General features: G+C 54.9%; 1 protein-coding gene across 1 annotated transcript; it reads right to left on the bottom strand.

The window, feature by feature from the left end:
• Window positions 1–3,390: 3,390 nt before the first annotated feature.
• LOC144725030 (syntaphilin-like) lies at window positions 3,391–19,321 on the bottom strand. The gene is made up of 7 exons (XM_078604465.1): window positions 19,121–19,321; window positions 15,666–15,894; window positions 8,726–8,995; window positions 6,418–6,727; window positions 5,414–5,653; window positions 5,149–5,298; window positions 3,391–4,766 (listed from the first exon to the last, which is right to left on the bottom strand). Exons 1-7 carry the CDS (start codon window positions 19,142–19,144, stop codon window positions 3,605–3,607), a joined length of 2,385 nt encoding a protein of 794 aa, XP_078460591.1. The 5' UTR covers window positions 19,145–19,321; the 3' UTR covers window positions 3,391–3,604.
• Between the last annotated feature and the right edge of the window lie 1,364 nt (window positions 19,322–20,685).

Raw genomic sequence — 20,685 nt, forward strand, 5'->3', positions numbered from 1 at the left:
TGTGTGCTTCTTTAACGGAGGAGGAACAGCAAAACGACACGAACTCTCCCCCTGAAGCCCTCTCGCCGTGGCTATCAGACCGACCTCGACATTGGCATCTAGCTCGAGAACGTATTGCCATCACACGCAAGAACAGAACAGGCAATTTGAAGGGACCTCAGAAGTAGATCTGCGATGTCCTCTTCCAAGGCCGTTCTCCAACACCGGTTGACGCAATGCTTCATGATACAGCAATCATGATACAGCGGACACAGTTGTCTACAATCGGAATATAATTGTATAATTGGGAGAAAGACAAAACCGGGCATGAGCAGAGGGGCCCATGTGGTTATTAAGGTCCCCAAACCTCCCCCCTACCCCCCCCCCTTCCCAAATGATTACGTAGAGCGCCCCCCTCCCAACCATTAACCATGCAGTAAATGTATCAAATACCTTAGTGCATCGTCTTACATCGCAGTTGCAGTCCTGGCGAGTTCAGGCATGCAGTTTAAATCAAGACCGAGAAGTCGTAGCAAGCAATACCGTCTTGTGCCACCACCCCTCCCGCCATCGCTTCCTTCATTGTGCCAGTCCCCACGGCTATTGCACGGCAGACACCCGGACCTTCAAGGTCCACTCTTAGAGTCTACTCTCGTCGAGGTCATCTTCTGCAGTTTCGGTGTCCTCCTCGTTGCAGTCTCCTCTCCTCGAGTCGACACGTCCTTAGAAGGGCCACTCGAACCGTCGTTCCCTCCGTCTGGGCTTCAGGTCTTCCCCCTTTGTTGCGCAGTTGACGCATCATTCAAGGGCCACTCTTAACAGTCTCATCATCATCACCACGACCACCACCACTGGGCCATGTCTTCTTCCCTTAGGCACAGACCTCCAGGTGCCAATCGAACGTCCGTTTCTATAACCGGCCATTACCCATCCTGCACACACGTGTCCAACCAATCCACAACCTTTCTCTTCAATGAATACATCCATTCTGAACGACCACGTTGCTGATACCCCCTCCTTCCGCACAGTTTTGATCACCCTCCACATGCACGGAGACTCGGGTTTCATAATGGTCTCGCGCCAGCCACACGACACATTCGGCTCATCAAATTTTGTTAGCAAGCAACCGTAAATATTCACACCGACACAGACGAGGTCTCACACTTACAGGTTACAATTTACACAGCGTCTTGACACGACCGCATCTCAAGACAGCCGTACGAATAAAGGGGGTGGGGTAGGCATGCACACCGATGAGGCTTGGAAGAGAGGATGGATTTTTGTTCTTTTACGAATTATTTTGGATGGTGGTACGGGAGTTTGCAAGGCAGAGGGGGAGAGGAGAGGATGGGCTGGCCAAGGTATAGATCATGGGTGGGGAACGCATGGCCCCGTAGGCCAGATACGACCCACGACTTAATCTTATACGGCAAAACGAGGCCCCGCCAATTATAGTTGCCTCCTCCTCCGAGGAGGTGCAAACCTAACCGCGACACATCACGGGAAGAGGAGGAACAGCTCTCGATACCAGAAGAGGGGAGGACTCGCACCTGAACTCATTTGTCTCCCGTCCTGTGCGATTAACATAATTGCGCAATTGGCAAACACCTGGACTTTTTACGTCTTGGCAAGAGTTACAGATTTCCCACGACATCAACTGCCGGCGAGAAAAATCCAGGGCAGCTGACCAACGTAAACGATACGCATCGGTTATCGCAGGCGTCTTGGTCGCACTCATCGGGTACTGGAGGGGGGTAATTTTGACCCGGCAAACAGCCGTGTTTCTTAATGTTTTCGCGCACTCGGATCACCTCCTGTCGCCTTCCAAGTAGCTGAGAACACGGCCAAAGTTGTGTCATCTCACGTGTGTGGGCCGTCATTCGGGACACCGTGCTCCAGCCCTGGTATAGATGAACACTCGATAGGAGACATGAGGAGGCTGAGATGGTGAAGAGGAGGAGGGAGAGGATGTGTGCTTGGGGATATCGGTAATGCAGACCTCAAGCCAACAGCGCAAACGAGCACACTTCACTACCAAGCCCCGTGACCGACACGGTAAGGCCGTTATATCCAGCAGTGGATTAACAGGGAGGGGGGGGGCTTACAATTTTAATAGACACGGATTATTTAATACACCCTCGAACACTTTTTTTGTTCGTCAAGCCCACAAGACAAACGCACTATGCCTGCTACTTATTACAAGGGCGGTCGTACATTTTCAGGCCGCAAACTTCAGGCTGCAACCCACAACAAAGACAAAGACGGTCGCACACCGGGGGACACGCAGGGATCTCGCAGGCCACCTCACTCGGGGACGCCACCAAGATACACCTCGTTGGGAGCGGAGCTAGAAAACTGGCTTCAAGGGAGGGGGGGGTGGGCGACTGTAATCACGCCACGTTCCCAAGTTCGCCTAAATCTGGGACATCTTAAATAGAAGCGTTGTAGCTGAGGGGGCCCTTGGCCGCCATGTGACAGACACGATTTACGTTATTTAGTTTGACGAGTTTAGTCATGGCCAGGTGTCAAAGTGGGGAAGGAGGCCAGGTTCACAGTGCAGTGCACTCACCGCTGTGCCACCACCACCACCACCGCTCCACTTCGTCACCATTCTGCGATTCTGGAGATGCCCGGGAACACCACGAGAGAAACGTCCCCTCTGTCTCTACGGATAGTTAGTTGTGGCGATGGGGACGGTGCGGTGCAGGGGGATAGGAGGAGGGTGGGGGGAGGAGTTAAAGTATCTTCTTTTGGGTTCGACCACGGAAAGCTGTCGGTGTCCGACGTTTCGCTCCCAGTTCCAAAGAAGCTCCCCGGACGTGGGGCAAATCGTCAGACATTAACCTCGGGGACCCCCCCTGCCGAGAGCTGTCCCTGTGCGGCACGAGCTGGAGGCAGCTCCGGCCTGCACGTGGGCCCTGTCTGCCAGTAGGGGGCTAAGTTTGTTACATTGGCGATTCCAATCAAGTAATTTGTTCGTTTTTGTCTTTTTTTAAGTTGGCAAATATGGACCGTGACGTCACGGGATCTTTAACTTCCGCTGCAAAGCGGACGGCGCGTCGTGGTATTTCGTGGTTAATACCGCAATATTAAACACCGCAGTAGTAACACCGCAGTAGTAACACCGCAGTAGTAACACCGCAGTAGTAACACCGCAGTAGTAACACCGCAGTAGTAACACCGCAGTAGTAACACCGCAGTAGTAACACCGCAGTAGTAACACCGCAGTAGTAACACCGCAGTAGTAACACCGCAGTATAAACACCGCAGTAGTAACACCGCAGTAGTAACACCGCAGTAGTAACACCGCAGTAGTAACACCGCAGTAGTAACACCGCAGTAGTAACACCGCAGTAGTAACACCGCAGTATAAACAGCGCAGTAGTAACACCGCAGTAGTAACACCGCAGTAGTAACACCGCAGTATTAACACCGCAGTATTAACACCGCAGTATTAACACCGCAGTAGTAACACCGCAGTAGTAACACCGCAGTATTAACACCGCGGTATTAACCGGGGCGACCGGCGTGGGCAAGTGGGGGCCGGCGGGGGGGGGGGAAGACGGGGGTGGTCTCGCACCATGGAACCTCCTCCACAAGCGGCCACACCGCCGACTCCGCCAGCCTAGAGCTGCTGCGGTGCCACCCTCAGCCGGGAGAGCGCCAGCAGGCAGCAGCCGCGCAGCACTGTCGCGATGTTGTAGAGCGGCTCCTGGCGGGCCAGCTCGCCGGCGCGGTGCCGGCTCACGAGCCAGGCCACCGTGGGCACGAGCGGCACCGCCACGGCCGCCCAGTCCAGCACCGCGTAGCGGCTCCAGAAATGAACGCCGACGACGTCGTTGTTCGGCGTGACGACGACGCCGACGCCGCCGGCGGCGGCCGCGTCAGTGCCAAGCAGGAGACGTCTCCGGGGCGGCACACAGCGGCAGCGGCGCCGGCCCGCGCCCGACGACGGCGACACCAGGAGGATGGTGGTCGGGTCTGACTGCGAGAGGTCGACCAGTTTGCCGTCGCTCGTAGAGGAGACGCCGGCGGTGGTGGCGGCGGAAGACGAGGAGGAGGAGGAGCTGGGAGGCCCCGTGTCGCAGATGACGATGTCGGCCTGGACGCCGAGCTCGGCCGACGTGGGCGACTTCCTGTACGGGCGGCAACGGCTCCGGATGGAGAGGACGCCCAACCCCACGTTCTCCTCCTCCTCCTCCTGCTGCTGCTGATCGCTCCGGCCGATCTTCTCCTCCAGCAGCGACACCTCCAGCCCGCGAGAGCCGCGCGCCAATCCCCGCCGCAAGACACCGGCAGCTGCGGCCACGGCGGTCCGCGGAGCCGCGATATCCACCGCCGCCGCCGCCCCCCGTATTCCTCCTCCGTCTCCGCCGTCTCCTCCCACCCCCGCCGCTCCCGCCCAGCCGAGCGACTCGGTCGTCTCGGCGGTGAGCGATTCGTCGGCGAAGCCCAGGTCGTCGCCGCGTGAGACCGGGCTGTGCGCCGCGTCGCCATCGCCGCCGTCGGCCCCGTCCTGGCGGGCGCCGCCCTGCGCCACCTCCATGCTGTGCAGCAGCGCCTCCAGCTTGCGGTTCTGGAGGCCGATGTCGGCGAAGTACTTCTGGAGGCCCTGGTCCTTCTCGTGCAGGCTCACCTCCATGACGTCCACCGCCTCCCGCAGCTGCCGGATCTCGCGGCGCGCCTCCTTGAGTGCCAGCTGCGCCTCCACGCGGTGGCACTCCTCCTCCACCCAGTCCTCGCGCATGCGCTCCAGCTGGGACTTCAGCTCCTGCACCTCCCGCTCCCTGTGGCAGGTGGGCGGGTGGTGATAGGAGGAGATGATGGCTCAAGCAGCGGCAGAAGCACCCGCAGCAGAATAAACAGCAGGCACAGTAGCGGCAGCAAAACAGTGCAAGCAGCAGCAGCAACGGCAGTAGCAGCAGCAGCAGCACAACCAACAATAGAAGCGGGAACATCAGAAGCAGCACCACCCGAAGCGCAGGGTGTTACCATCCCCCTGTGTAATGTGTGCGGAGATTTATCTGGGAATTCCGTTTCCTCCCACGTGAAGCAAAGCATCGATCCGCAATGATGCACGCCCCCATGTCCCGCAACTCACGACTCTCTCATCATACTACAGAGCATTTTTTAATCAGTTGAATATCCCGTGCCCCAGATGTACCCCACCTGTGCCCCAGGAGGCCCTCGCTGTCGCGGAGCCGGGCCCGCAGGTGGCGGATGGTGACGTCACGCTGCTGCTGCAGCGGGGCGAGGTGCTGCTCCGGGATGGTGGAGCGGGCCCCGTGGCCCTCGGAGGACGAGGGGTACCGCCACCTCCTGCACGCACACAGCAGGGGGTCACGCACGGGGGGTACGCCACCCACAAAACGGTACCTATTTTACCGACTCCATCATGATGATTGGTCGAGTTCCCCACCCCTAACCCACGCACCTGGCCGGCGGGCTGGACGTGTCGCCCACGCGGTTCAGGCTGGAGCTGCTGCTGCTGCTGCTCGCCGGAGACAGCGCCAAGAGACCAGAGCCCCTTGTAGGGGGCCCAGGGGGTGAAACCAGGCCCCCCGTTTCGGGGTCCGCAGACCCCCCCGTTGTGTCCGTCAGCAGGCTCAGCAGGGGTATGGGACCGTCCCGGGGGGAGCCCGTGGTGGGGCTGGGCAGGGGCTTGGCTGGAGAACTGCGGGGGTGACCGGGGGATGGGGGGCACGGTGAGTGTGGGGGGCACGGTGAGTGTGGGGGGCGCGGTGAGGGTGGGTGGCACGGTGTGGGTGGGGTTTGCTGTCTGCATGCATTCGTCATCGTGTCGCTTTCAGTATCTACATCTCTTGCCATCTCCCTGTCTCGCTCTTTCTGCCTCTTGTGTTAATTTGTTTACATTCAATTCAATCCATCACGAACGCGCCGCACTTATCACGCCCAACGAGCTCTGCGTGTGACCATAACAACACTGCTTTCAGTCCGTTGCAAAACGGACTCGGAGTCGAGGGTGGATCCCGAACATTTGCCGGTTACTGGGTCCTGATCTTCGGGCCAGAGACCTCGAAACAGAGTCTGCGTCTGCCCATCCGTCTGACTCTCTCTCTCTCTCTGGCCGTCTCAGTGCACAAACTACAAGGAGACATCACAGCGGCACATGCCGCTGCTCCTGACTCGGTTATCTGGCTTGGCCACCTGAATGTGAAGTTGTAGTCGTTGCTCTGCATCTACATCGGTCATACGAAAGAAGAAGACTCCATAAATGTTGATGATCAAGGGCTTCGTTTTTCATGGAGCACATGTCAGGCGCCCAAACTCAACCTGGACCACGACACCATCCTCCACCCCCCACACATCGGTTCCCTCTCCCCCCGGGGTACCTCTCCCCCCGGGGTCCCTCTCCCCCCGGGGTCCCTCTCCCCCTGGGATCCCTCTCCCTCCCAGAGTCCCTCTCCCCGTCCTCACCGTGGGCCGAGCGCGAGGCTGCGAGGCGCCGTGCAGTGCACGGGGAGGAGCAGAGGCAGCGCGCTGGGCCGGGTGCTTGTGGAGCCGGCGACTGGACTCGCGATGAGGCCAGGAGGAGAAGGAAGAGGAGGGGGAACACGGCCAGGACTGGGCCGGGTTAGCGCAGGGGTCTCCGCGAGACCCTGACAAGGGGACGGGGTTCTCAGTGACTGGGCTCCTGGGATGCGACCCCCTCGAGCCCCGTGCTCCGACAGGGACATGCACGACGCGCTGTTGGTGCTGCCCGACGAGCTGATGTCCGCCTCGCAGCCTGAGACGCGGAGACATGGACACAGTCGTGGGAAGAAGGAAAGCGAGGGCACAAATGGATAGAACGAACGAAATATGGAGACACAGGAACACACGGGGGTAGGGGGGACACAGGAGAATAGGATTGGGTAGAGTGACACGGAGACACATGGACACGTGGACATTGAGATACATAGAGACGCAAGGACACGTGGATATTGAGACATAGGGAGACACAAGGACACGTGGACATTGAGACACATGGAGACACAAGGACACGTGGACGTTGAGACACACAAGGACACGTGGACATTGAGACACACGGAGACACAAGGACACGTGGACATTGAGACACACAAGGACACGTGGACATTGAGACACATGGAGACACAAGGACACGTGGACATTGAGACACACAAGGACACGTGGACATTGAGACACACGGAGACACAAGGACACGTGGACATTGAGACACACAAGGACACGTGGACATTGAGACACACGGAGACGCAAGGACACGTGGACATTGAGACACACGGAGACGCAAGGACACGTGGACATTGAGACACATGGAGACACAAGGATACGTGGACATTGAGACACATGGAGACACAAGGACACGTGGACATTGAGACACACGGAGACACAAGGACACGTGGACATGTGTCTCCGTGTGTCTCAAAGGACACGTGGACATTGAGACACACGGAGACAAAAGGACACGTGGACACTGAGACACAAGGACACGTGGACATTGAGACACAAGGACAACACACAGGGGCATGGTGAGACAGTGACACGGGCGTGGGCCCACGCCCAGTTCCTTCTGCCCCTGCTCACCGTCCTCCTCCTCCTCCTCTATTTGGCGTCCACTGCACCCACGGGACGCGGACTGCGCCACTTAATTGGGCATCAATTCGACAGCTCGAGCAGGAGACGGCAGCGGGGGGGGGGGGGGGTGGAGGGGAAATGTGCGGCTCATGGTGTCTCACAGGGGGGGCTTCTCCAGTACCTCGGTGGAGGGAGGAGGTCTCACAATGGCCCTTTCGGAGTGCCCAGCCGGCTGGGAAACGCCAATATCCTGGGGTTCAAATCCGGGTCACAGCCGTAAAAGAACCTTGTACCAGTCCCATCTCTCGTGATGCATTTCGTTTTCCGTTTAATTTTGCTCCATTCTTACTCGGAGGATAATACAATTCGGTTTGACTTAGCAGTGCGTGTGAGAATGGCGAACCATCACCTGTGCTGGGGTGTTAGACGCAAGCGACCTCAGACACGGTTCCGTGATATGGTCTAGCAGAGCCGTTCTCCGGCACACGGTGACACACTGCTTAGCGCGAGAACTGTGAATGTGAACTGCTTCATTTCATGACACCATTAGGCCAATAGCAACACAAGTGGGACATAAATAACATTTTAGCATCACTCCAAGATTCAAAAAAATAAATATATTGCACCATAGGAGTTCACTTAAATCTAACCCCCCATTTCCCCCCCCACACCCCTCCCCTTCATCGCCCCCCCCCCACCTCTCCCTCACCATCCTCCTCCACCCCAATCCAACAGAATTCGGTAAAATCCATCCACCAGTTACCCGTAATAATACAACACACGGCGATAAACTTATAGACGTCCCTTCAATTTCTCATGACCCACTTCTCAACAGCTGGATTGAATATTGTGAAATCGATGGCTCCCATATCTTACACGGGGAGAGCGTTACATTCTTTATAAAGTCCATTGTAGGCCAGTAGGTCAATGAGAGTTATTTCTCAAATGAGCCATTCGTCTACAGTCCTGCACAGCCAGTGATGGAAATTCCACATTCGCATGGCTGGAGGCGAGTCCATCCATAGGCCAACCATTGTTGACTTCCCCGCAAGGTAGTGCTCGCTTTAGCGGCCGCGTAGAGGATGATGGGGCGGCGAGTCAATCAATGTGAGAGGAATAGGATATAAAGTCGAATGCTAAAACCTGTTCATATACCGAATGAGTGAACCACGCTGCATGATTCACCGACCTGTGGGCTGTGGTCGTGACACGGGGTCTCTCGCAGAGCCGAATCTCCGTACTCCTCCACTCGCGATCTGCCCGGACATGTCTCGGGGTCGCTTCTGCTGGGCTGACGATTCCACTGCTGCTGCTGCTGCACCACCACCACTCCGGTCTCCATGCAGCGTCAGGAGGCTGCTGGAATTGGACTGCGCGGGTGACCAAATGTGGCTACTGCTGCAGTCGGTGTCATCGCCCTCGTCATCCTCATCACCATCGCCGCCGCCGCCGCCACCACCTGCGCGCATCGGTCGGGCACGCACGCTGCTCATGCTGCTGCTGCTGCTGCCGATGACGACGATGTCGCGTCGTGTCGCGAACGAGCCGCGGCGATCACTGTGGCCGTCGCGACGTCTCATCGCGGTCGCTGTGTCGGCGGCCGATTCGAGCCGGGGCGATCGGGAGTTTTCCAGTAACACTCCGGGGAAACAAAAGGCGACACCACGCACGGGCGGGCGGGCATGTGATGAACACAAACAGGATGAGCTACGCTGCTCGGCCAAAAGGAAACCACACACACACACGCGCGCGCGCGCTGGCGCACAACTGGGGTGGCTGGAAAATCCGGTCTGGATTGCTGGCTTCATTGGCGCACGTGTTTCGTAAACAAAGGGCGAAGGCGCGCGGCGACGTTCATTCGCTCGTGTTACCGACAACAACCATCGCAATCGGAACCGTTTTCTATTTACGCAGGTGATTTAGCAGCAGGTACATTGATCCAGCGCGCTAGCACAGAGGGCACTTTGGCCTATTCATGCACACGGTCCAAGACGTCTTAGAAGCGAAGAGGTGTACTTACACGTGACCTTAACACACTTGTTTTGTAATAATTACCATCCACTGTCTACACACGCCGTCACCGTCTCTCACGATTTTAATAACAATCAATACACAATAAATCACAGGTCTGGGTTATAAGTTGAGACGTAGTTTTAATTTGATTTTAAATTAATTAGTTGAGTAAAATCGTTGCTGTAAACTGTCTTGTGTGGCTTCGCGTTTAAGGCGACTGTTCTGTGCTCTCCCGGGGGCTCTTATTTGTCAGTTGGTGTTGGGTTTACCTCTGCACACTGCGTTGATTTGCAGCCCTATTGGATTACAGCCCTATGAGTTGTGTAGTCATATTAGATGTGCAGCCCTATTGGATGTATAGTCCTATTAGATGTGCAGCCCTATTATATGTACAGTCCTATTAGATGTGCAGCCCTATTGTATGTGCAGCCCTATTGTATGTACAGCCCCGTTGCCAGTCCACTGCTGGAGGAGGGACTCTCCACGCCGTACGGGTTGTGCCGGGATATTTGACCATACTTCACCAAGCTGAAAAGTGCGGGTAAGCGAAGGCCAGGAACATAGAAGTGCAATGCAACAATAAATGTGTTTCTCCACTGCCCGCTGCTGCCCACCACGTAGCCACACAACCGAAAGCAATCTGATGTGCACGGTAATCGCTCACCCAGGCTCAACCTCAGCGTCGCTTCGGTGGCATGACGACATCGGCCGCTTACCGAGTGAATTGCCAATCCACTGCTGGATGAAAGCCTACTCCTCACGCACGTGTCTACGGCAGTAGGAGTCCTTTGAACATACTTCACCAACGCTGGACAGTATCGATCACGAAGGGGGTGAATGACGCTACAGGGCAGTTGGAGGCAGTCGCCCTCCAACAACAGCGGAGGGCAGAGGAGCAACGCTCACAACAACGTGCAGGGTGCCGGGCGATTAAAACGTAGCAAGTTGGCAGAGTAGGGAGCACAGACGGTGCATCTGTTAGTCATTTCAGTCAGTCAAACCTTGGCACCTGGGTCTGTCCCGTGACCTCCCTCCTACACATAGCCTGGCACAGCAGTCAACCTATGGCACCTGGTTCTTTCCAATGACATCCTGCCAGCGAGCCACTGCATGTGACCTCAAAGTGCACCTAGCCTGGCACAAGCACCGTGGTGACGTCACTTAGTGGCCAATGGCGGTTGTTGTTGTTGTTGGGGTGCGCCAGGGGCGGTTCAGATATCACTCACCACTGATGTTAGCCGTGGCCGGGAATCGAACTCAGATGTCCAGGCGGGTTTATAGCGCCTGCATTTGTTAGGCGTGTGACCCCGTGTGGACCGCGTGGAGCGATGGCACTGTCCATGGTGCTGAAGTTAAGACCGCGTTGAAGCGATTGTCTGTGACGATCGATTGATTCGCATGTCGCATGCAATTGTTTCGCCCGCTTCCTCGAGCCAGAAGAGGCGTCATACATTCGAATGTTTTTTGCTGTTGTTGGTGTAAGTGATCGATTCATGTTTTGAAATAGTGACCCATAATCGTGAAAATCCAACGGATCGCGAAGGATTACTTTGAGTTTACAATATATAAATTAGTTTTGTTTGTTTAAAGGTCAACTCATTTTAATGACCCCATGTTGGGATGTTTAACCGAGTGTGACCCAGACCGGGATTTGAAGCCGGACATGTCCCAACTGCGAGTCCAAGGCTCTGTCTGGTGAGAGCGGGCCACCCGGGCTGACAATGAGCACAATTAAACATCGTCAAGATGCACGCGCCGTCAAGGCTAAAGCCGTTGATGCAACCACCCCAGACTTCATTGTCAGCGCTTCTACTCTCGACACATTGTCGCAGCTGCTGCCAGTGCCGGATGAACCTCGGGCGGGGCCTGTAGCATATGGTATAAAGGGGCCCTAAATAAAATAAAAACCCCGTAAATATTAAAACACGTGTTTTACTTGGATAGTAAAGTTATTGTATTGTTTCATTTTCTATACAGTCAGATAATACGACAAATCGCTAACCTTAATCACCCAGTCGTTCATAAAGGTTGAAGGCGGTATAGTACTATAGTAATAAAGCAAGTGCAAAATCACTGAACCGGAATGCATAGCTTGAAAGTATTTAGCGCGGGGCCCTTGAGAGTGCGGGGCCCGTAGCTACTACATATGTGGCTACTTGTGCTACTGAGATAATCCGGCACTGGCTGCTGCACAAGAGGCACGCGGCAACCTCCAAGACCTGCCCTGACCGTCTCCCACCATCTGCCCCGAGGTCTTCTACTCCCCATGGTCGCCGCAATCGTGGAAACCGCTCCAATCATCATGGGACCTCATTTGCCAGTTTCAAAATATAAGAATCGATTTTCCCCTTTTTTCTGGCAACAAAACAAGGAATCATGTCTGTATTAACCACAGATACCTATGGTGAACATGCAAACAAAAAACAAGCTCTGACAATTTATGCATTGTCTTTGAAACTGATTGGTCCACACCAGAGACAGCTTTCTTTAGAGCCTAGTCTCAAACAGTGTTAGACCAGAGGACGCCAAAAGGCGAACAGCACAAAGACAATGTCACTATCAGGATAACGAGAGCTTGGGGTGAGCAGCTACACCATGGGACCTCCTTTGCCAGTGTCAAAATATAAGACGAGGCTTCCCCATTTTTTCTGGCAACAAAAGAGTTGTGTTCAGATGTTAATGTCGGGTCTCGGTCACCGGCCCTCAACCCCAAATCTGCACCCACGTGCCCCTCACAGCGCATCCGTTTCTACCCAATCAGATCTACAACACCCGCATGCGACGTTCTCTTCTCAACCTCAAAGTTGCTTACCATATAATCGAGGGTTGTTTTTTTTTATTTTGGGGGGGGGGGGGGGGTGGGGGTTAGATCGCGTAAATATAAATGTGTCATCAAACTCGCCACCACCGGACACAGCCAGCCAATTGGCAAGGTTTGTCACGTAAACAAAACGTCACAATTAGTTACGAGTTCAGCACACCGGTTGTGTGTTGGAGAGTAAACCCACAACATGCATAACTGCTTACTCTGTTCCCCTCCACCATGTGCACGTGTCCAATCCAGCGCAATAATTTTTTTTAGAATACTCACATCTACAGCACGCGTCTGCCACGTGCCCTGCCGGACCTCTGCATGCCTTGACTTATTATGTCTTGCCTTCCCACACACTTGAGATCAAACGGCAGCAACCCCACTTTCGCACTGCTTGGTTAAATATGAATCATAATTCAAAATAATCAGGAATTGGTTGCCGTGGTTAATAATGGATTACAGCAGGCGTGGATATTAACTTTCAAACAGCACTGATTTCGAGAGCCTTTAATATTTAACGAAGATGAAATATTAATTATATGGATTCAGCGTCTCCCCAAACACTGCCTGGCAGCTGCCTCGCAGGGACGGGTTAATATTAGCATTTCTATTCATTCAGTTCCTTTCTGACCCATGAGCAGATCATCACATCTCGGAAGCTAAGCGGGGTTCAGCCTGGACAACAGCGCTTGGAATGGACGACCACCGCACACGTGCTGTCAAGGGCTACGTTGTGGGCAGCAGAGGGTAGCGGAGTAAAATATGTTTGTACTTCTATGCTTCCGCGTCTACGCTCCACGCCAACACGCACCGACCAGCGTGGTGAAGTATGGTCAAGTAACCCCTACGGCACTTCAATCCTCATGCGGGTTGCTTGCTGAAGGCTGGGACCCTGTTCACATGGCATCCGCTACTGATATTAGAGGTGGCCTGGGATGGAACTCGGGTCGCCTGTCCAGTGTCGCTTGCTTGCTCCCCGCCCCATGACACCACGATCAGCAGGAAGACTGCTACCGTGTGAGAAATCATCGTGCAATTTTAACAAATATACATTCAGTGCTTGCAATAAGTTCACCCATGGAATAGACCAGACGTCCCAATAAATAAATAAAAACATGCTGCTGCGTTTGCAGTGGTGCACAAATAACGAACTCAACACGTCCATCAATAATATATATTATAGGCGACGTTTCGGGCAATAGCCTTCATAGCACACGAGCGGAGAAACTGGAGAGATAGTGGATAAGAGTGGGAGACTGCACCTTACTCCGCGGGGCTTGAAAATAATTTAAATGTAAAAATGCCATTCTAATGTAGCGGGACCTTCCTTAAAAATAGTCTCGGGACTCAGGGAGGCTTTTCTACAGATATAAAAATGTCACGTAAAAAATATGTCAGTTATCCAGGTATAATGGTGAGCAAACTCGAATTGCCATCCAGAGGTAGTCGGCTCGATCAGATCTCTCAGGGCGGCAGCTGAAACAATGAGACAAGTTTATTGAATCACCCCGCACCACCGCCTCTGTCCACTCAGCAGTATAAATCGATCCATCACAATTAGTCGATCGGCATGGTCGCGTTTGCCGCTGCTGGTGGACTAGAACGAGGCGAATTGTGAGTCATCCCACCACTTCCAAGACGTCTAACCTGTGTGGAAGAGCAGGCCAAAAACACCCTCTAGATGGGGCTCTCCAGAGCTCCCTTCCGTTGGAAGCCCTTCCGCCAGCAGTGACGCGAGCGAGCAATTGCAGGTGCCGCGCCTTTAACCTGAACGTAAATTGTCACGGGAGCTTCAGGCCGAGTGGAAAGTTAACGAACTCGGATGCCCTGAGCGCCACTCCCTGGAGAGCTCGCGCTGAGCACAACACAGGATCCTCCTCCTCCTCCTCGCGTATCCTGCTGCCTCCGCCTCGCGTGGAACCAATTCCCCCTCTGACTCGGTGAGTCACTGCGGCTTCTCACAACAAACGGCTCCACCCAGCTCAGCGAGGGGCTCTCTCTCACACCCCTTCTCGAAGGGCGACACATTGGCGCAGTTGGGAACATTCGGCAAGAAGCGCCCGGGTTCGATTCTCGACTCGCCTGCATCACTTCTCCCCCATCTGTTCTCCCCCCCCCCCCTCTAGTATCCCCCGCCCCTTCTTTGTTCTTCCCCCCCCTCTTTGTTCTCCCCCCCCCCTCTTTGTTCTCCCCCCCCTCTTTGTTCTCCCCCCCTCTTTTTTCTCCCCCCCCTCTTTGTTCTCCCCCCCCTCTTTGTTCTCCCCCCCCCCTCTTTTTTCTCCCCCCCCTCTTTGTTCTCCCCCCCACTCTTTGTTCTCCCCCCCCTCTTTGTTCTCCCCCCCTCTTTTTTCTCCCCCCCCCTCTTTGTTCTCCCCCCCCCCTCTTTGTTCTCCCCCCCCCTCTTTGTTCTCCCCCCCCTCTTTGTTCTCCCCCCCTCTTTGTTCTCCCCCCCCCTCTTTGTTCTCCCCCCCCTCTCTGTTCTCCCCCCCCCCCTCTGTTCTCCCCCCCCCTCTGTTCTCCCCCCCCCTCTGTTCTCCCCCCCTCTTTGTTCTCCCCCCCCCACCTCTGTTCTCTCCGCCCCCCTCTTTGTTCTCCCCCCCTCTCTGTTCTCCCCCCCCTCTTTGTTCTCCGCCCCCCCTCTGTTCTCCCCACCCCCGTTCTCTTCCCCGTTCTCCCCCCCTGTTCTCCCCCTAGAGGTGGCGGTACCAACGTTGAACCGGGACCAGCATTCGTTCCCGTCAGCTTCAGACAAAACAACAATCATCACAGTCGCGGAACCATTTCGCAGGCGGCGCCCTGCAGCGACCGCGGCGCCCTGCGTCGAAGCGCCACCCACGTGGAGGGCAGGCGACGGTCACGTGAGCGTGTGCGGGAGCCAGGCTGCTCGCGGAGCATTGCGCAGCACAGTCCCAGCTGAAGCGCCTGGCAGCCTCTGCTGTCGTCATGCTCGTGCCGTGGTCTGGCACCGTCTCGGTGGAGGCGACGGGCTTGCCGCTGCTCTCCGGCGCCTCTTAATCGATGCTCCCGATCGGCACCCGGTCCGTCTGCACGGGCGATCCGTGCAAATGTGTTTACACGCCTCCTGCGTAGGGGTGTGGTTGGCATGAGCCCTCTGTGCTCGGAATGAAAGGTGGTCCCCTATCCAATTCGTCACCGGAGCCCACGGAAGAGAGGGGGGGGGGGATTCATCCTCTTTGTAGCCCAGCACCCCCCCACCCCACCCCCTCCAGTCCGTGGAACTCGGCGCAGTTGCACAGCCTGCACACTCGATATCCACGCCACCGCTGAAGCCACCGGCGCTCACCGGACTGGGAGGAGCCGCTGCGTTGCTCTCGGCGCCGCGAGCGCTCCGGTGGCCCGGGGAGACCCGGGACCTGGGCCGGTGTGGCCGGTGTGGACGGTGTGGCCGGGGTGGAGGAGGCTGTGGTCGTGCCCCCTCCCTCATCAGGACCATCGGGGCTGTGCCGGGAAACCAGGCGAGGAATGCGGCTCCGCGATGACCCAGCACAAGATCGCGACTGGGACTTCTGGCCCTGGGCGTAGTTGGTGGGGGGGCGGGGGAGGGGGGCAAAGGAGAGTAGAGGGGGGGGCTAGTGGGGTAGGCGTCACGGATCGAAGGCTTCCAGAGGGATCGTGTCTGTGCGTCTCTGTCGTTCTCTCTGGCTGATATCGGTCGCAAGAATAGACCGCCTCCAACCTGAAGCGAGTGGCTGGGGCGGTGGCAACGCGTGAGCACTGGGTCCCCTCTCCCTCCCATGTGAACACGACCCAGCGCAGCGCCCCCCGTCTCCCCCTCATCCCCCACTGCCACCCAGCCATGGCACCATCACTCATCCCTCCCACTCCGCGCAATCTCCCATCCCTATCAGAGGCTCATCGCCTCACTAACGAGGCCCGTGGTGAGTTACCGACATGCATTCCATAAGTGATGATAATGTACTCAGCCGATTACGATAATTTAGTCTCTGCCGTCGATGAGCACGATATGATATGATGATCTTGCTGCCGATCATGACGCCTTAGTTGCTGTATTCGTGATGCCCCCATTCAATTAAAGCCACGGACTGTTCACTCTGCTACCGTCTGGTAGATGGTACAGGAACATCGGATCTCGGACCAAGAGATTCCGAAATAGCTTCTACCATCAGGCCATAAGACTGCTGAACAGCCATCACTCGCTCTCTATCTGCCCTGTCCTCTAACCTGCACCTTAGAGACTTTTTCGCACACATACACCCATACACTCACACAAAAATACACACACGGACAAAGACAAAGATCCCCCGTATAGCCTTAACAGACTGTATGGGCAAGTGCTGTTAGCGAGCACCTATAAAGGCCGGAACGGTACACGAACGAGGGGGTGGGTGGCCAGCACCACGCACGACCGCCTTTGTCTCCCCTGTGGCGATGTTTACACACCGCACCAGGTACTCATTTAAGGCTGAGTCGACCTAGGGGAGGCCCAGGACCGGTTCAGATAATCGTCACTGGTGTTAGCCGTGAGCGGGAATCGAACCCGGGTCGCCAGGTTCATAGCGCAGCGCGCTAACCGCTACACTACCGCTCCCCATCCACACGGACACACACAGACACACACGCGCTCACACAGACACACACGGACACACACGAGCTCACACACACTCACACACAGACAGACACGCGCTCACACACAGACACACACGCGCTCACACAGACACACACGGACACACACGAGCTCACACAGGTGGAGCCAATTGACTCGAGCATCAGATCCGAGGAATCCTCACTCGGGTTCTCATCCTGGTATTTTGCAACGAGCCTCCAGGAATATTTCAGTGGTCCTCACACGACTGCTGCTGATGATGATGGGTTGACGATTATTAAATATGATTATATAAATTATGATAATTCCCTGAGTTTATCTTTATTGGCATGCTGATGGATGTCCTCCTGTTCCTGCTAGCTATGATGACCCTGACAATTCTTTACGAGTGTTTATATTGAGGTAATGTATCTCAATAATGTGTCTCATGAACAAGGCACATTGCCCGAAGCGTCGCCTCATATATTTAGGAAGGGCCATTGACGGATGTGTAAGTTTGTGTTGTTGTGGGTTGTGCTCTGCGCCACTGCCAACGCAGTATCACCAAATTATTTAAATGTGAATGTAGGTCATTGTTAATATGCACGCAGTACAGACCCACCGGGTCCCGCTACAACCAGCAAGCCCATATCACCTGGTAAGCAGGCGGCGTTGGTTTCAAGCCACCAACCCTACTGATGAGTCAGATAAGTCGAAAACGGTCCAAGAATTGTCAGCAAATAACATCACCAACACGTGCCGATGCACTAAAATGTTAATGATGTATTCTTGATAATTAACGTCGTAGATTTTGATTTAAAGCTTTCGTGACTGCAGGGATTCATATTCTTGGTTCTTTCGGTAAACTCACGTAGAAGGAAAATAATAAAATAATATAAATATTGTTTATATTTATATTATTTTATTATTTCCGAAAGAAGCAAGCATAATTAACGTCATGTTTGTCTGTTTCTTTAATAATAATGTGAAGTCCTGTTCTCATCAATTGCTGGATAAATGCCCTTTGACGCCATGGGAGATGTGTGACCATACTTCCCCACGGTGGTCAGTGCGAGTCGATGAAGCGTGGGGATCAAGGACCGGTTCAGAAATCGTGCGCCGCTGATGTTAGCCGTGGCCGGGAATCGATCTCAGTTCACAGGGTTTATAGTGCAGTGTGCTAACCACTGCGCCACCGCTCTACCACCTACGTTAATTTTAATCTCTACACGTTCGTTTTTCACAGCCCTCTGTGGATCGGCAGAGAGCTGTACATTAGCCTCATCATTTTTTTCAAACATTTGTGTACAGTATGTATGGACGTGCCTTCGCATAGGAGATGGAGCTATGACATCATCTCGTGACCAGGTGCCGGGTGGATTTTGTTACATCGCAAGGTCGTGAGCGACGGCCACGGCTCGGTGGTGGTGGAGGTTAACTCAGCAGTGGATTGAACCTGTTCGATTGTGGTTATGATTACAAGCAACACGACGCGAAGCACTGGCAGCCAAAGGGGAGAACGTGCCCAAGAGAACGTCCTCCGCGGAGATGGAGCGATGGGATCGGCTCGCGTGCAGATGCCGGTTGAATCGTCGGATCGCAGGATCGTGATGGATGGCGACGGCTTGGGGAGGCGGCCTTCATCCAGCAGCGGTTCGATCATGGCTAACGATGATGACGATAGGCAATCGTGAAATCACCGCGATATTGAGTGTCACACCGACATAAACTCACACACGCGCGCGCGCGCGCATGACATCATTACAGCACCGCACGAATCGTCGTCCCAGCTTTGCACCATCATTCCCCGCCGCAGGCCTCCGTGATGCGCACGGATAGATCGCGTGGCGGTGGACAGAGAAACAGACAAGGACACAGAGACACGGTCAGAGATGGACGGAGGCGGTGACAGTCACGAGCAGCCAACGAGACAGGAGACACATACACACACACGCACACAGACAGACAACACAGAATGACTTGAGAGAAAAAGGACACGGGCAGACGTAGAGGTAGAGAGACCCGGAGAGAGCAGGCACAGAGACAGATACCCAGACAGTAAAGACACGGAGACGTAGAATTGCAGAGAGACAAAGCTGCTGATAGACAAAGCTGCTGATAGACAAAGCTGCAGATAGACACAGCCTGCCTGCATCAAAGAGCGTACGGGATTATTTGTGGCAGGCAAATCTTACCTTGATGTCCGTGAAGGGGCCCATTTCGGTACAAATGAAAGCTGTCTGCTGCTGCTGCTGCTGTTGCTGCTGCTGCTGTTGCCTCTCGTTGTCTGCAGCAGCTGCGTGCATGGAGACGCGCTCTACAGAGGGCTGCCCGCTGCTAATGCTGCTCCTGCTGCTGCTGCTCCTGCTACTGCTGTATCATGCGTCAACAGCCAACCAGCGGCCGCCCCAACCCTCCCTGACACCGCCGCTCCCCCACCCACCCAGCTACCCTCCACCGCAAAGCCAGACACACATCCAGCCACACATCCAGCCATTCAACCACCCAGCTAACCACCCAGCCACTCACTCATCAACCCACCGAAACCACCCAACACGCCAAGTAACCATCCACCCAGCCACAATAATACATTAGGACCTGTAAAATCTGTTACTACCAGCTCACCCATCCAATCAATCACCCAAGCCAACCACTCACCCAACCACCTACTCACTAAACCACACTTCTCCCCACCCACCTATCCAACCACCAATTCACCTATCCAACCACCAATTCACCTATCCAACCATCGCCCCATCCACGAATATAATCAAACACATTCAAATCTGTCATGTTTCCCAAATCCCACCCCCGCTCACCACACCCACATCCAACTCACCCCACCCCCCCCCACGATAACACATTCAGGCTTGTGATCTCGCATACAGGCAGCACTCACGATACACGATATGGACACAAAGGATGATTGTGAGCTGGCGGGGCGATTGTCGGAAAGGATGACCGTCGTGCGTCGTCTTAACGCGTGCGGGAGTAAATGTAAGCGGAGGCTCCCTGGCACACTGACACACATTGTACGAGTGCCACATGTGGAAGTGAACTTGGCGTTGCCACTGCCGCGTGCTGTGTCAGGGCCGTGCTCGTGGGTTGCGCGCAAAGAATGAGTGGGATGGTTCTCGCAAGCAACAAAGGCCGGCACGACGACCGTGGAGAGGAGGAGGGGCCGTCCTTACTACGACGCTTGACTCACGAATTGGAAGCATATTTCAGTGCATATATAGCAGCGTGATGATGATGATAATAGCAATAGGAACATCACGTTTCAATTCATCAATATGATGATGCTTTGAACAATATTGTAATTCAGCCATCGGTTAACTCGCGAATGTTATATGGGCCTCCCATGTCGTGAGCCCAGCGAATTTTAATTGGGAACTCACGGAGCCAACTGTGCACCACCACCCTGTGTGAGAGCACGAGTCAATAAAACAATGGCAATTAAACACTCACGCTTCAAATATTAAATTCACAAATAAACAATTATGCAATCCCCCCCCTAGCCACCCCACTCACCCCACCCCCACAACTGAACAGTGACCCAGACGACCACACTTTAAAGAGACACGCAATCTCGGCAGGGCCACACCTGATCCCATAAATTAAGATATTGATTAATTGATCGGGCACACCTTGAACGTGCCCTGCGCGGAGCGGTCGGCGGTGGATCTCAGGGGGTGGTGACTCAATTAAAACCTCCCTGCCGCTCTTGGCCATCTCCTCTGGGAGGGCGGCGGCTGATTGG

The sequence above is a fragment of the Lampetra planeri genome, chromosome 22 (assembly GCF_965212315.1).
Source record: "Lampetra planeri chromosome 22, kcLamPlan1.2.h2, whole genome shotgun sequence".
Lineage (NCBI taxonomy): Eukaryota > Metazoa > Chordata > Hyperoartia > Petromyzontiformes > Petromyzontidae > Lampetra > Lampetra planeri.